The following is a 17,227-nucleotide window of genomic DNA, read 5'->3' on the forward strand; positions in this document are numbered from 1 at the left end:
GTGTGTGCTGGATGAAGTGTGTGTGCGTTGGATGAAGTGTGTCTGTGTGCGCTGGATGATGTGTGTCTGTGTGCGCTGGATGATGTGTGTCTGTGTGCGCTGGATGATGTGTGTCTGTGTGCGCTGGATGATGTGTGTCTGTGTGCGCTGGATGATGTGTGTCTGTGTGCGCTGGATGAGGTGTGTCTGTGTGCGCTGGATGATGTGTGTCTGTGTGCGCTGGATGATGTGTGTCTGTGTGCGCTGGATGATGTGTGTCTGTGTGCGCTGGATGATGTGTGTCTGTGTGCGCTGGATGATGTGTGTCTGTGTGCGCTGGATGATGTGTGTCTGTGTGCGCTGGATGAAGTGTGTCTGTGTGCGCTGGATGAAGTGTGTCTGTGTGCGCTGGATGAAGTGTGTGTGTGTGTGCTGGATTATGTGTGTGTGTGTGTGCTGGATTATGTGTGTGCTGGATTATGTGTGTGCTGGATTATGTGTGTGCTGGATTATGTGTGTGTGTGTGTGTTGGATTATGTGTGTGTGTGTGTGTTGGATTATGTGTGTGTGTGTGTGTGCTGGATGATGGGGGGAAGCATTTGTTTTTTAAACCTTATGTGTTTAGGTTTTTTTGTTTTATTCCCCCGTCCCTGCTTCTTACCTTGTCAGGGAGGGGGGAGATCGCCGGGTGGTCTGGTGGAGGGAAGCAGCCGCTGCATACAGGGGCCATCACACGCTGTGTTTCCTCTCCAGCACTAATTCTCGCGAGACTTGCCTGTGCGGAGCGTTGCCATGGTAACCTGTGGCAACGCTCTTACAGCCGCGGGTCTCGCGAGAATTAGTGCTTGAGAGGAAACACGGCGTGTGAGGGCCCCTGTATGCAGGTAGCAGGACAGGTCCTGCAGGATCACTAGCGGGAACGGCGTTCCTGCTTTGGAAAAAGTGCAGGAACGCCGTTCCCGTGCGTTCCTGCAGGACTCGAGCCCTGATTAAAAGGGATACTATAGACAACAAAACAACCTTACCTTAGTGCAGGGATTTTTGTATATAATTCATTCAATCTTATAACTCAGTTCTATGCCATTTAGAAGTTAAATCACTTATGCTGCCTTAATCACACCTCCCCTGGCTGTCACTAAAAAAAGCTTCCACGAAAAGAAAAATGGTTTCAGATCTTAATTATTTTTGAAGTTTTTATCTCCTGCTCTGTTAATTGAACTTTAATGACACACATGAGGTTTCTGCAGGCTATTAAAAGAGCAGAGAAGTCCTAAATTAGACTGCACAATAAAGGAAGTTTTAACATTAGATCTCACTTTACAGGAAATAGTAGGGAGACTGGGTAGGTCATATGCAGGGAGGTGTGGCTAGGGCTGCATAAACAGTTACTTGGCTCCAAAACAGCAGAGAATTGAGCAGTGAGACTGCAGGGGCACAATCTATACACAAAACCTGCATTATTAAACTAAAGTTGTTTAATGTCTATAGTTAATCTCTGCTGACTTGGACAGGGGAGTTACAAAATGAATATTTTGTTTCATTTCAAACAAGGAATCCAGATATCAGTAATAAAAATGTAATATGTGCTAGAAATTCTGCATATAATGGATTCTGCATATAATGATCCAGTGGAAAAACAATAAAATATGGCAGTTTGTCCATAATAAAAGACATTTTTTTATAAAAATTTACTTTGTGAATTTAGTAAACCAGGAGTATCGTGGTGGAATTTATGTTCTAGCTTGTTGACCTGAAGTGATGTATGCAAGATGTTTGAGCACTCACCTGTCAGTAGTTCAGTGTATAACATATAAACTGCTTTATTGTCCCATGGATTCTCACTCTGCAGGTCCACAGAGTGAAGAATATATTTTATGAAGACAGTGAGGATCATGGTCATAAGAATGGCATACTAGGAAAGTGAGAGAGAGAAACTCATGGTGAGAAAGAAAAAGGAACAACCAAGGAAAAGTGGACGGGATCAGTTACAGAAATTACATTAAAACAAAAGGGTTCATGCAGGATAAATTCTAGAATGTCTACATAAAGTTTTTCTGAACCCAACAAAAAAAGATGGAGGGGGACATGCAAATCTACCAGGCAAGAGGGACAGTGGGATTGTATAGATAGTGATTTTCAGGCAGGTCCAAAACAAACAGGCATTTATTTTTATAATAGCCAATTATGCAAATTACTCCAGGAACAGATAGAATGTATGCATTTTATTGTAAAGAGCTGCAGGATAGGCTGGCGCTATATAAATACTAATAATAATCACATATCAAATTCTCACCTCAAATCCAAAGACTAGCTGCACAGAGGCCCCTCTAGTGACAAGGCTGTTATATGCGTGGGAGACGAATAATACATCTAGTACACCCAATAAGAGCATCAGAGCTAGGAAGAGGAGATGAGAAGACAAAGATATGATTACTATGGAGAAATAGAAGCTATTTCAATTAACTGATTAAAAACTAGAGAGGTAAAGGGGGATTATATATCAACATGTAGCTAAAAACACCTTTAAATATATATTTGCTCTTATTAATAAACAAACAGCATAAACATACATAAATATAGAATTACATACAAATCAATATACTTTGTTAGAGTCTAAAGAAGATATAGCATTTGATATTTTACAATATTTTGCAGTTTTATAAATAGACTAAGATGTAATTTAGCTTATTTTTAGTTTTTATAAAATGTTGACACTTAAAAGATGCTTTAGGTTTTTGCACGCTGACCTATGATTACCGGTAATTTTCCTGGTGCACTGCAGGTGGAACCAGGATTAGCATAAAATGACTCAGCCCACTGATTTACAGATAAACCATGGGAACAGATAAAGATACAACAACAAAAAAAATATATAAAATGACAATGGTCTTAGCATTGAAGTCCTGCAGACAAAGCCCTTGGGCTTTTCTTTTAACAGACAACTGAACACGCATGTTTCACGCTCCAGTTGTCATCTCCATTATATGTATCAGCACTTTCTGAGGAGATGGCTACTGGTAACACAGGAACAAGTGACGAGTGCTACCGAATATTTATACAGCTTTACTGAATACATCCCACTCTTGTTTCAGCCTCTAGCACAAATGCATCCCCAGTATTAAGCTCTTTTTTTTCTTACTTGGAGCTATTTCCAAATTGATTCAACACGTCAGAAGAGAAAGTGAATTACTAGCCTGTGCCAATCTTAAAAGCATATGAAGGCTTCTTTCAACCCTTTTATTTACACCATTTTTTCCACATGTAAACATTGGTGAATGGAAATTCACGCGCTTCCCAATGGCTGTGTGGATCCTCAGTGCTATCTGAAATTAGCAGCATACTGCAACAGTGGCACAAAGCAGTATCTGTAACAGTCAGCATTGAGGTTCTACAAGGGAATCCAGTAGCTGCATGCTTTTAGGCCTACCCCTCCTGCTTTCTCTTCTCTAGCCCATCAAATAATCATGACGTGTGGCAACAAATATTTTCATTTTTTTCCCTGAGTTACTTAGCCTTTCCTGCTTTGTCATCTGCATTGCAATAAAGAATACAAATACTGAGATTACATGCAATTTTAGTTTTATTACGCGGAAAAAAAAAACATTTAGTAGATAAACCCCCAATAAAAAACACTGAGGGCATCTCTAAACAGCTTGCAAAAGATATCTTATCTGAAGTCTTTGCAAACCCTTCTCTCCTAACTCCCTCTTCTGTGGCTGCCCAATTACAGACTTCCCAATGCACCTAAAAAGAGGACACTCTTCACACAGAAATCACTTAAAAATATTTTGGGAGGTTCTCGCCATCTCAGTGAAAGACACCTGCCAAAGCTCTTCGAATTACAAAGGTGCTCTTTTTTTTTTGTATTGTTTTTGTGTGTTGTCCAGGTTTCAGTTCTGTAATATTCGCTATTAAAAGCATGAAGAACAGTCACACGTGAGTATTGTGTTAAAAAGAATGTACCAAGAAAGAAAGACCACATGAACACGGTGAATTAGATGTGCAGGTGAATGTGGCATGCAGAAAGCTTTTCTTGGCCCTGGGAAATTTATTCATAGCACATGCAGCTGTATGCAAAACATATAACGGCTATCACAGTAGAGGAAGTGATACCGAAAATGGCAAAGTGGTGCACTTCATAGCTACAGAGCTCATTCGGTTATCTACTCAAAGATTCAAACAAACAGTTTCACAGGTAAAAACAACACAACCACTCCAGAACATCTTCACAAGTGTAATTTTAAATAAAACACTACAGAAAGTTTTAATAATGGAGAGTGAACACAGCTGTACTAAATATTCTTTATTTCCACAGTTATCACTTCATATGAGAATTGTCTCCAATAAAATTTCAATTTGATCAAATTTCAAAAAATGATTTGAAACAGATTGTATCTCTGGTCTACGCAAGTCAGATTTCTTGAAATAGTCAAAGGAGTAAAGGTGTTGATAAAAACTATGCTCTTAAAAATGACACTCCAACGAGCACTAAAGCTTACTAGATTGGTTATTGCACTAGGAAGCTGTCCCTCGTTTTTTAAACCCCCTGTGATTTTTAGATTTAGCTCCCGGACTCTGCTGAGCTAATATAAAGGAGTGTTGTTACCTAAGTGGCCCAAGCATTTAATGACAATCTCCTTCACTTGCATAAATCATGCTGTGAGCAAGTATACAGTGCATACAGAAAGTATTCAGACCCCTGCAATTGTTTTACTTTTTTATGTTGCAATCATATATACTACAATTGTTTAAAATATTTGGTTCACATGAATATACACTCAATACCCCATAATGACAAAGCAAAAAATAATATATTTGACATCATTGCAAATATATTAAACAAAAAAACAACAACAAAAAACTGATATATCCCTTTGACATAAGTATTCAAACCCTTAACTCAGTACTTTGTTGAAGCACCTTTAGCAGCAATAACAGCCTCAAATTATTTTGGGTATGATGTGACAAGCTTTGCACACCTGGTAGTTTCTGCCATACATCTCTGCAGATCCTCAAACTCGTTTTCCTGGAACCCACTCCCGCCGGGCTGAAGGGGGTTAAACACTCACCTTTCTCCAGCACCAGGCTCCCTCGGCGCTGGGGTCTCTCCTCCTCCTTCCGACGTCATCGGCTGAATGCGCATGCGCAGCAAGAGCTACGCGCGCATTCAGCCAGTCCATAGGAAAGCATTCTCAATGATTTCCTATGGACGATGGAGTCTTCTCACTGTGAAAATCAGTGATAAGTGTGGAAGCGCCTCTAGCGGCTGTCAATGAGACAGCCACTAGAAGCTGGATTAACCCATATGTAAACATAGCAGTTTCTCTGAAACTATGTTTACAGCAGGCAGGGTTAATCCTAGATGGACCTGGCACCCAGATCACTTCATTGAGCTGAAGTCGTCTGGGTTCCTATAGTGGTCCTTTAAGGATATCTCTATATTTTGCCATATTCAGCTTTCGCTCAAAACCACACCAGTCTCCCTGCCTCTGAAAAACATCCCCAAAACATTCTACCCCCACCATGCTTCATCTTTATCATGGTATTGTGCAGGTGATGAGCCTGGTGCCTGGGTTCCAAACATGATGCTTTAAATTAAGGCCAACCATTCAATCTTTGTTTCATCAGAGAATACTCCTTTAAGCAATTTTTTGCAAATTCCAAGTGAGCTTTCATGTTTCTAGCAATGTGCATAGGTTTTCATCCGGCCAGTCTGCCATAAAACCCATAACACGTTGGAGTGTTGCAGTGATCTTTCTGTTTCTCCCACCTCCACACATGAACTCTGGAGCTTATCCAAAGTGACCAGCTGGTTTGTGGACACCTCTCTCTTACCATGGCACGTCTCCACCAACTGCTCAGTTTGGCTGGGCGGCCAGCTATAGAAAGAATTTTGGTTGTTCCAAATGTATTGTAGATAAGAATTATGGAGGAACAGTGTGTACTTGTGAACCTTTAGTGCAGCTGAAATTTTTACGTAGCCCTCCTCAGATCTTTGCCTTTGAGTTCTTAGGACAGTTCATTTGACCTCACAGCTTGCTTTCAACTCTGATATTCACTTACAGCTTTATATAGACAGGTGTGTGCCCCTTTCCAAATCATGTCTCAATCAATTGAATTTGTCACAGGTGGACTCCAACCAAAGTGTAGAAACCTCAACATTAGAGCTGCCCTGACACCTTTCAATGGTAAGTAGTCAAACTGTTTTCTAATAGTCTGTAACTTACCTGGGTTCCATTGGCGCCCACCGTCCAGCCACAGAGAGAACTAAAGGAGAACTTCCCCTTACACCTTTGAAATATCAATTTTATCCTATTTTGATGATATATGGAAAGAATTCTCTCAATTCAATTCTGCACAAACAGGTGAAACTGACATACCTGAAGTACAAACTTTCGCATGAGCTTTCGCAAAAGTAACAGTCATACCAGGGGCACCCAGTGTGTGTCAAACCATTTGAAAACATTTTGACTACTTGCCTTGTGACGACGCAAGAAAACACTAAGCACCATAACAACTACAGAGTTAAACTAAGTTAAACAAGGTTGCAAAAATAAACGTTCACACACCATAAGTTTTTATATTAACAAATAACAGTCCCATTCAAGGCCATGGCAGGTAACACTGCACATGGACTTCTAATCCCCATGTTTCTTTTTCATTTCCAACAAACTCCTATTACTCAACAGACTACAAATTATTCAAAATGGCAGTAACCTTTTCCAGGATGCACAAGTAACTTTTAAAGTTCAGTTTATGGAAAAGAGCAGTTTTACAGAAAATAACCCATATGAGTAGAAGAGATTGAACAAGTCTAGGTTTCACTTTTCAAGTTTTCACTATCCAATGCCATCTATATAATGAGTGAATGGGGGCGACCATTAGTTCAAAACATTGGTGCATCTTTTTCCACTGACCAAGAACTGAACACACACTGTAACAACATGAAGGAGCCAATCAGACTACAGCACTGACGTCAACAGTGTGTGCTCCCATAACTTGTACATGGGTGTTTGAATTTATCTTGCTGAGCTACTCCTTATAAAAGCCATCACATACAAATACATTTTAGCCCTTTATATACCATGTAGTAATTGGATCACCTACCGAGGATGCGGAAATGGAAAAGCCAGGAAATGTTTGGACTGCGCTCCATCTGTAGAACAAGTTCAAATATATAAGGAAAGCTTTGCATATTTATGGATACTGGAAAAAGTGTATGCAAACCTATGAAACTTTCAAAGATCTCTGGTAGGGTAAACTTAATAAATAACATATTGAAGGACAAATAATTTAACTTTTGACACAATTTCCCTATTCTAGGTATTCACAGTGGTCCAGTTAAATTCCATAATGTTGGGTTTACTGTAGGCTGGAATAGTATCCCTTACATTCTAAGGAGCTGGAACTGAAGGATCACTGTCGATTTAAGAGGATTATGAATTAAATTTAATCTGCTGTGTCAACTAATTAAATCCCTACTCGCAATTCACAAATATATTTCTTATTGCTTGTTATTATTTGTGTTGATGTATTTATCAAATAAGAACATTCTAAATTGTATGATATAGTGGATATTGTTCCTTTTTTGAACAGGAAAAGTGGATAAACAATATATGATGCTTACAAAGTCGACTCGGTCCTCTGCTAGCCAATGAAAGCATTTAAGGAACAGCAGAAGAGTAAATAGTGCCACAAAACGAGGGCTGAAATCATCACGAAAAACTGTGAATGCCAGGCATGTTTCTGTCACAGCATACCAAGATCTTTCCAGAAGATGCTAATTGAAAACAAAAGTAAAGGAGTCAAAATGGCATGCATAAGTGAGCCGCAAACCCATATTCCCTCAAGCATGGAGAAATTACACATAAAAAAAAATACTACGATAATATTGCCAACCTGACCAGAGCAAATAGCCAATCCAACAGGGCAGTGCCACAGTTCTAGTCTCTCTTGGTAAATATGTGAGCTATACACTAGAACAAGGACACCCAAAACAATACTTAAGGGTTGAACTACTGTAAATGAGTTTTAAGGTGTATCTAATTGGCCTACAAATTCTGCGTGTAATTAGTAATAATCCTAAAAACACATTTGCCCTGGAGGACTGGATTAGAACTGAATTGTCATGGGAAGATAAAGTAATGCGAGCTACCACTACTACGTACCTCCATCTCAGCTGCTCTCAGTTGACCAAAGAAAACTTTGCCCATGAACTTTCCCAAGAGGAAAACCAAGACAAATGCTTGTATATAGATGACCTAGAGGAATGGTAAGAAAGACATTATAGAAAAATTCAATAATAATCACCCTCATTAGAGATGGCGGACTCCTACTTTTCAAGGAATGCAACTTTAATTCAATTCTAGAATAATCCTCAAAAGGACACTATAGGCACCAAAACAACTTTAGCTTAATGAAGCAGTTTTGGTGTATGGATCATGCTCAATTCTCTGCCATTTAGCAGTTAATCCCTTTGTTTATGAAGCCCGAGACACACCACCTCCCTGCATGTAACTTCCTAAACACTTCATGTAGAGAGTAATTTAATGTTTACACTTCCTTTATTGTAAATTCTGTTTAATTTTGAATTTCTGATCCCTGCTCTGTTAATAGCTTGCTAGACCCTGCAGGAGCCCCCTGTATGTAATTAAAGTTCAATTTACCAAGCAGGAGATTAAAAGTTTTTTTATTTTTTATTTTTTAAGTAAGCTACATCTGATTGAAAATGAAACCATTTTGTTTTCATGCAAGCGGTCATTCACAGTCAAGGTAGGCGTGGCTAGGGCCGCATAAACAAAAACAAAAGTGAGAACTCCTAAATGGCGGTGAATATAAAGATAATGTTGTGTTGGTGACTATAGTGTCCATTTAACACCCCTCTAGATGTCTCTTTTGTAAACCAACACTCTATATTTTTCTATAGGTTTCTAAATATTTTCTCCATATGTTATCTGTCCTGCTACCTCATGAAAGATAACCGAATAAACATCATTCATTCTCACATCCATTACATATGTGATTTTTACACAGTGCCGTGGAGCTTAGCAGTTGAAGTATAGTTCCACTAAGTAAATTAACTTTATTTCTAGACGTTGCTAGCCATGTATCTAGCGATGTACACAGCAATGGTGGGACATTTATTCTGCAATTGGGACCAATCATCTAAAAATGCCTTATAACTTTATGGTGGAAAAGGCTTCTACGTCAGAATAAATAGTACATAGCTGTGTCGCAGGAAATAAAGGAATCAGCAGAGTTTAGTTTGTATAATACATGTTTTTTAATATGGGTAAGGAAGACATTTTCAGAGCTACCATAGGACAACTCTTTTTAGTTAGCTTTATTCCAGTTGGTCAATATGATCAAAAGAAGCAGCTAGATGGAGTGTGCTATTGGCAGATCTACTCCCTGCTTTGGTATAGGAGTTAAAAGGCTGCAGACTAATTGAGCACCAAAACCACTTTTGTTCTTTACAGAGATTATGATGCCCCTGCTTCACTGCATTGAGTGTCTTATAAACGCAGCAATTTGCAAAAATCACAGCAGCTGTAAGCCCATACTGTAACGCATATGTCACAGGGGGTATTATGCTTTCTTCTGCCCACACAATTACTTGCGCCATACTGAGACGCTGCCCAGCAAAATTGTTTGGGGGTTGCAGTTCAGCTCCCACTTTTTTACATTGGACCAAGTCTATATAATGCATTTGCTCATCGGTTATCTTTATATGGAAACCCAATACTTAAAATTGAAAAGCAAAAAAAAAAAATCCATCTCTAGTTGGGAGAGCCCCTTTATGCAGGACATAGCTGAAGTAAAATGAAGTAATAAGGGCAGACTGACAGATAACAGATAAGACGGTTACTAAAACAGCTGGAAGTCTCTGGCTGCAAAACTAGAAGTCACTTGACTCATATATTCAACTGATAACCAGCAACTGCATCAGGATAACTGTGTGAGTGTGGACTCACATTAGTCTACTAGGTATATTATAAATATCAATGCAGGAATTTTTGTTAACTGGGTTAAAAATATAATATACATAAACAGTTGTTTTTGCAATCAAAAGTGAAGGAAGCTTTATATTCTGGAGACTTTCAAACAGTGGACTCTCTATTAAAAAAGGATGAGAAGTGTCTTATCAACCATGCATTTTCAGAACTAAAACAAAGTGATCGAAGGACACATGAACAGATAAAAAATATAGAACTTTGCATTAAAATAAATTAACAGAATAAAAGAAAACGACTTGAATAGGGGTCTGTCAACCTTATTCCTGTTGAACAATAGCAGAAACTATGGTAGGGAAGAAACATAGCACACATTTGCAGGCATCACTTTAAAAATAGCAATTTTGTTATTGTTATAAGATTTAAAAATATAGAACACAAGCAGGAGGCCAGAATAATGCTGGTATGTGTTCTCAATACTATCCATTCTCCACATGTTATCAATTTGTACTACTCACTGCCATGCTGGGACTTGATTTAGTTAGATACACCACTGTTGGGTAGAACTGATGCTTTAGATAGTAAGCATGGGCCACCACAGCAGAAGTAAGGGCCAGGCTGGCACCAGTCATCACTGCTGTCCGCATCATGGTAGTGGCAGGACGGACAGCACCCTATAGGAGAACAAGAGAAAATTAACCATTAGCAATATTTAGCAAAAGATCAGTCAACAAAGAATATAAAAGTCCATTCTCTGGGCCAGATGGCAATATATACAGAAAGACCAGACAAACAATCCGGATAGTGATTGTGCCAACCACTCCCAAATAGGTGACATGATCTGTACACACAGGACAGGTACGCTGCTGAAAACGGACATATTTACATATTCTCTGCACTTTAGCTAGAAAGTCAATACTTGCTTGCCAAATAGCAGCAAACATTTATATACACTTTTGGTCTGACCAGCACAATATCTGACACCTATGGCAATGCTACATGAAATTATAAACACACCAACAACAGTCTGCATTAATGTCATCATACACCAATCTACACCTTAATAATCGCCACGTCAGCCAAACCTCTCTCTTACAAATTGCATATTGTTGGCAGTAGAATTGCCAGCCTTCAAGTTATTGTAAAATCAGTGGCAACATCTGTCACTAATGCGCTTAGATGTGTTGCAGTATGTGTACATATTACAGTTCCCTATTCATACACAGCCAGCTCCCAATATATCTAGAGTGCATATCGACATAGTCATACACAGTAAAGCTTTTGCTATATATTCTTTGTAATATGTACATAAAGCACGGGGATAAACCTTAATCCAGCGCCGGGCTCCCTCGGTGCTGGTGACCTCTCCTCCCCTGCCGACATCAGCTCCCGAGTGGAGCCGAAAGCGCATGCGCGGCCAGAGGCGCATGCGCATTCGTACCCGCCCATAGGAAAGCATTACTCAATGCTTTCCTATGGGGATCTTATTTGATGCAGGACTCCGTGAGGACGTCCAGCGTCACATAAATGCAATTTACTCAATCTAAATCGCGGAAGCGACTCTAGTGGCTGTCAGGGAGACAGCCACTAGAGGCTGGATTAACCCTGCAGTATAAACATAGCAGTTTCTCTGAAACTGCTATGTTTTCAGCTGCAGGGTTAAAACAAGGGGGACCTGGCACCCAGACCATTTGATTGAGCTGAAGTGGTCTGGGTGCCTATAGTGGTCATTTAAACTTCCTTTATCGCAAATTCTGTTTAATTTAGAATTTCTTATCTCCTACTCTGGTAATAGCTTGCTACACCCTGCAGGAGCCTCCTGAATATAATTAAAGTTCAATTTACATTGCAAGAGATAAAAAAAAAAAAAAACTTTTAAAATAAGTTACATATGATTAAAAGTGAAATCATTTATTTTCATCGAGACTGTATCAGTCATAGCTAAGGGATGTGTGTCTAGGGCTGCAGAGACAGAAACAAAAGTGATTTACTGCTCAATTCTCTGCCATTTAAGAGTTAAAATTGCAGGGGCATGATCTGTACACCCAAACTGCCCTATTAAACTGAAGTTCTTTTGGTAACTATAGTGTCCCTTTAAAGGGTAAAACACACCTCCATTGGCTGTTACACTGATAGCCACTTGAGGGACTTCCTCTGTTCTGACCAAGTTAAAGTTGGTCGCATGACACAGAAGCCCCCATTGGAAATCATTGATTTAATGCTTTCCTAGGGGAAGCTTGGATGCACATGCGGCGTTCGCTGGACATGAACTTCAGGTCTACAATGCTCCTATATGAGGAGCATTTCATTGGACCACACCGCAGGTGACCATGTCTCCTCAGTGATGTCACTAGAGGTGGAGAAGTAAACAGACCTGAGGGAGCCTCGGTGCTGGAAAAATCTATGTAAAAAGCTTTATTTTCTCATTTTTATGGGACAAATGGGGGGTGACTATATAACTAGGGACTGGAACACTATAGGATTATTCCAAACACTTAAGTGTTTCTTTCACACAACACTGATCACAAGCAGAAGCAGTTAAAAGTTATTTTTTTAATGCATGATGTCTGCGCACCTGCAGGACACATCTGATGGCAGGAAGTCACAGACAACCTCAAGCTGTTCAGTATTTTGCATTCAATAAGGACTATAGTAGGTATTAAAGGACCACTCTAGGCACCCAGACCACTTCAGCTTAATGAAGTGGTCTGGGTGCCAGGTCCATCTAGGATTAACCCTTTCTGCTGTAAACATAGCACTTTCAGAGAAACTGATATGTTTACCTATGGGTTAATCCAGCCTCTAGTGGCTGTCTCATTGACAGCCGCTAGAGGCGCTTCTCACTGTTATTTTTCACAGTGAAAAGACGCCAGCATTCATAGGAAAGCATTGAGCGCATTCAGCTGATGACGGGGAAAGGAGGCGGAGAGTCCCCACCGCCGAGGGAGCCCGGTGGTTCAGAAAAGGTGAGGGTATAACCATTTCCTCACCCTGGAGCCCGGCAGGAGGGGGACCCTAAGGGTGGGAGGACCTAGAGACCCTATAGTGCTAGGAAAACGAGTATGTTTTCACTATAGTGGTCCTTTAATACAATAAATTACTGATCATTTAAAGCTCAAGCCCCCATCACCTCTACATAAATCATAAACCATCTGAGATTTGAATGGTCATACACGCACCACTTACAAGGTTATTTACTCAAGTGAGAATTCAAATTGCTGGCCAGAGTAGTTGAATAGAAAGCAGAGGTAAAAGATTTTTTTTCCCACCCAGCTATTTTGTCCTTAAATTTAAAATTCACTGCTCACTTTAGAGAATAACCCTGTTAGACTCTTACAGCAAGAAATATAAATGTATTCAAAAAAAGATTTACAAAGTAAGAAATCTGCAGCATATATTGTATTGACCCATTTCTCATCAACCAACCCCATCCCAAACGTTTAACTTATTGAAAGCCAAGACTAGTTGCTATAATATTTACTATTACCAGGACTCAAAATTTCAACTCCTACGCCACTTCAAAACTTCTTCAACACTGCAAGCCGGAGTGCCCATGGAACACAAGCCAAATATTGAATTTCAACTGGTCAGGGCTGAATTTGTACTTATTAAAGACTAGTGGAGAGTGGAAACTTTGAGCCATGCTGATATCATTATTTTCTCTTTCGGTGTAATGTGTCTAAATTGCCATTTTATTCCATAGCACACCTATTTTGGGTACTGATTTACACTTTGCAACGTTTTCACAATACTAATTATCTACTCATTTATAGATTTTTTCAGCTCAAATATTTCTCATGCAAGGTATAATTTCTCCACCCTTCAGCCATCCATTAAACAAGTGTAATAATATTGCTGAGCTCTGTTATCCTGTCTAATCTAATAACTTTAAATCCTGTCAATCCCTACTTTCGTCCTTTTAACTCCTACCTTGCCAATATTAGAAGGAAAGAAGTAGCTATCGTATTACATATCTCTTGCACCCAAACTTATTAAAATAATCTGCATTAAGGGCCAAAATATACCATGCATGCCATTAGAACTAGCTCCATAATACACAGCCCTTTCCCAATTGAGCATAGCACCCATTTAAACCTATTGCCATTATTCTGTACACCATTGCTATTAAACGCCATGGCATATTATTCTGTACAACACTGTGTACACCTATTACTATTATTGTATACACCAAGGCATATTAATCTGTACACTACTCTTTTCTACTGTGTACACCTATTGCTATTATACACCATTGTATATTATTCTGTACACCTTTTGCCATTATTCTGTACACGACCGTATACTACTGTGCGCACTCCTATTGCTACGATGCACCATTGTATATTATTTTGTACACCTATGGCTAATATTCTGCACACCACTGGATATTATTCTGTACACTTATTGCCATTATACACCATTGCATATTATCACACCTATTGCTATTATACACCATTGTATATTATCACACCTATTGCTATTATACACCATTGTATATTATTACACCATTGTATATTATTACACCTACTGCTATTATACACCATTGTATATTATCACACATATTGCTATTATACACCATTGTATATTATTACATCTATTGCCATTATACACCATTGTATATTATTACATCTATTGCCATTATACACCATTGTATATTATTACACCTATTGCCATTATACACCATTGCATTTTATCACACATATTGCTATTATACACCATTGCATATTATTATACCTATTGCCATTATACACCATTGTATATTATTACACCTGTTGCCATTATACACCATTGTATATTATTACACCTGTTGCCATTATACACCATTGTATATTATAACACCTATTGCTATTATACACCATTGTATATTATTATTACACCTATTGCATATTATTATTACACCTATTGCCTATTATACACCATTGTATATTATTATTATTACACCTACTGCCATTATACACCATTGTATATTATTATTACACCTACTGCCATTATACACCATTGTATATTATTATTATTACACCTATTGCCATTATACACCATTGTATATTATTATTACACCTACTGCCATTATACACCATTGTATATTATTATTATTACACCTATTGCCATTATACACCATTGTATATTATTATTACACCTATTGCCATTATACACCATTGTATATTATTATTACACCTATTGCCATTATACACCATTGTATATTATTATTACACCTACTGCCATTATACACCATTGTATATTATTATTATTATTACACCTACTGCCATTATACACCATTGTATATTATTATTATTATTACACCTACTGCCATTATACACCATTGTATATTATTATTACACCTACTGCCATTATACACCATTGTATATTATTATTATTACACCTATTGCCATTATACACCATTGTATATTATTATTACACCTATTGCCATTATACACCATTGTATATTATTATTACACCTATTGCCATTATACACCATTGTATATTATTATTACACCTATTGCCATTATACACCATTGTATATTATTATTACACCTATTGCAATTATACACCATTGTATATTATTATACCTATTGCTATTATACACCATTGTATATTATTATTATTATTACACCCACTGCCATTATACACTATTGTATATTATTATTACACCTATTGCCATTATACACTATTGTATATTATTATTATTATTATTATTATTATTACACCTACTGCCATTATACACCATTGTATATTAATTATTACACCTATTGCCATTGTATATTATTATTATTACACCTATTGCCATTATACACCATTGTATATTATTATTACACCTACTGCCATTATACACCATTGTATATTATTATTACACCTACTGCCATTATACACCATTGTATATTATTATTACACCTACTGCCATTATACACCATTGTATATTATTATTACACCTACTGCCATTATACACCATTGTATATTATTATTACACCTACTGCCATTATACACCATTGTATATTATTATTACACACCATTGTATATTATTATTACACCTACTGCCATTATACACCATTGTATATTATTATTACACACCATTGTATATTATTATTACACCTACTGCCATCATACACCATTGTATATTATTATTACACACCATTGTATATTATTATTACACCTACTGCCATTATACACCATTGTATATTATTATTACACACCATTGTATATTATTATTACACCTACTGCCATTATACACCATTGTATATTATTATTACACCTATTGCTGTTATTTTGTACACCAAGGGGTGGCCAATCAGTAGGCCCCCAGTTGTTGTAGTACTACAACTCCCATGCTTATTGGATGCTTGGCCAATAAATGTTGCAGCCTCTCAGGGGAGATATTGGTTGTAGCACGGTGTGTCCATCCCTGTTACCCTGTGTCAGTAATCGAGCAGCACTCCCTCTTGCCCTATAACGGTTCTATGTGCTCTGGGACTCCCTATCCCCAGCCCTTACTAATAGCACAGTCTCTGCCCCCCAGGCAGCAGCAGGGTACCTGCCGGCACAGTGACAGCTCCACACTCACCCGCTTGTCCCCTTTCCAGCTGTTGCTGTCACCAGCTCCCCAAAAACAGGAAGTACCTCTCTCAGTAGACAACTCACTTCCGGTTAGATCTGGACCGTTCCACTAGGGTAAGGGGGCGGCTAAAATAAATACTCACGGATAGATAGACCAGACTAAAACCAAACGTGCCGTCCTAAATGCCATTAAATAACTGAATATGAAGTTAAGCGTTTGTAAGCTTCTCAGGGGCGCTATTGAGAAAGGCGAAGAGAAGCACCTCTATTGAGGTAATGGTATCGTCCGCTGACTGTAATCCTATAACGGGTTGCACCAACTGCAATGTAAATAGGGAGGCGCCCTTTGGGTGATTTGACTTCCTTGCGGATTTATTTGCATTACTTGCCACTTGTTTCTTTGTTATTTGATGATGATTAGTGAATGACACGTCTTTTCTATTTCGGGGATGTCACTATAATTGAATTTGTCTCTTGGGTACTTTATCCCTTCGCATCCCTCCATTCCCTGACAAGTGTATTACAGGGACCGTGGCTCGACGCTATTGGCTGTCCTTTAACACGTCTGACCAATAGGAAAATTAGATAGGAGATGGGGAGCTGACGCGGCCCAATTAAATGACAGGACTAGAATTGGTTGCTAGGTTAAAGTATATATGGTTCCTTAACTAGTTCATTCTCAGTAGCTTAAACATTTCTGATTTATTATGGACTACATTTCCCTTGATGCTTTGCCAGCATTGTGG

General features: G+C 38.5%; 1 protein-coding gene across 1 annotated transcript in view; it reads right to left on the reverse strand.

Moving 5' to 3' along the window:
• Positions 1-16,591, reverse strand: part of SYVN1 (synoviolin 1) — a 32,774-nt gene extending 16,183 nt beyond the window's left edge. Inside the window, exons 1-7 of the mRNA XM_063437555.1 lie at positions 16,489-16,591; positions 10,451-10,606; positions 8,148-8,240; positions 7,607-7,759; positions 7,087-7,135; positions 2,273-2,376; positions 1,765-1,891 (exon numbers count right to left, since the gene is read on the reverse strand). Of these exons, the coding sequence (XP_063293625.1) occupies positions 1,765-1,891; positions 2,273-2,376; positions 7,087-7,135; positions 7,607-7,759; positions 8,148-8,240; positions 10,451-10,582 (658 nt within the window). The 5' untranslated portion in view covers positions 10,583-10,606; positions 16,489-16,591. The remainder of the gene's footprint in view (positions 1-1,764; positions 1,892-2,272; positions 2,377-7,086; positions 7,136-7,606; positions 7,760-8,147; positions 8,241-10,450; positions 10,607-16,488) is intronic.
• Between the last annotated feature and the right edge of the window lie 636 nt (positions 16,592-17,227).

This window comes from Pelobates fuscus, chromosome 12 (genome assembly GCF_036172605.1).
Source record: "Pelobates fuscus isolate aPelFus1 chromosome 12, aPelFus1.pri, whole genome shotgun sequence".
Taxonomy (NCBI): domain Eukaryota; kingdom Metazoa; phylum Chordata; class Amphibia; order Anura; family Pelobatidae; genus Pelobates; species Pelobates fuscus.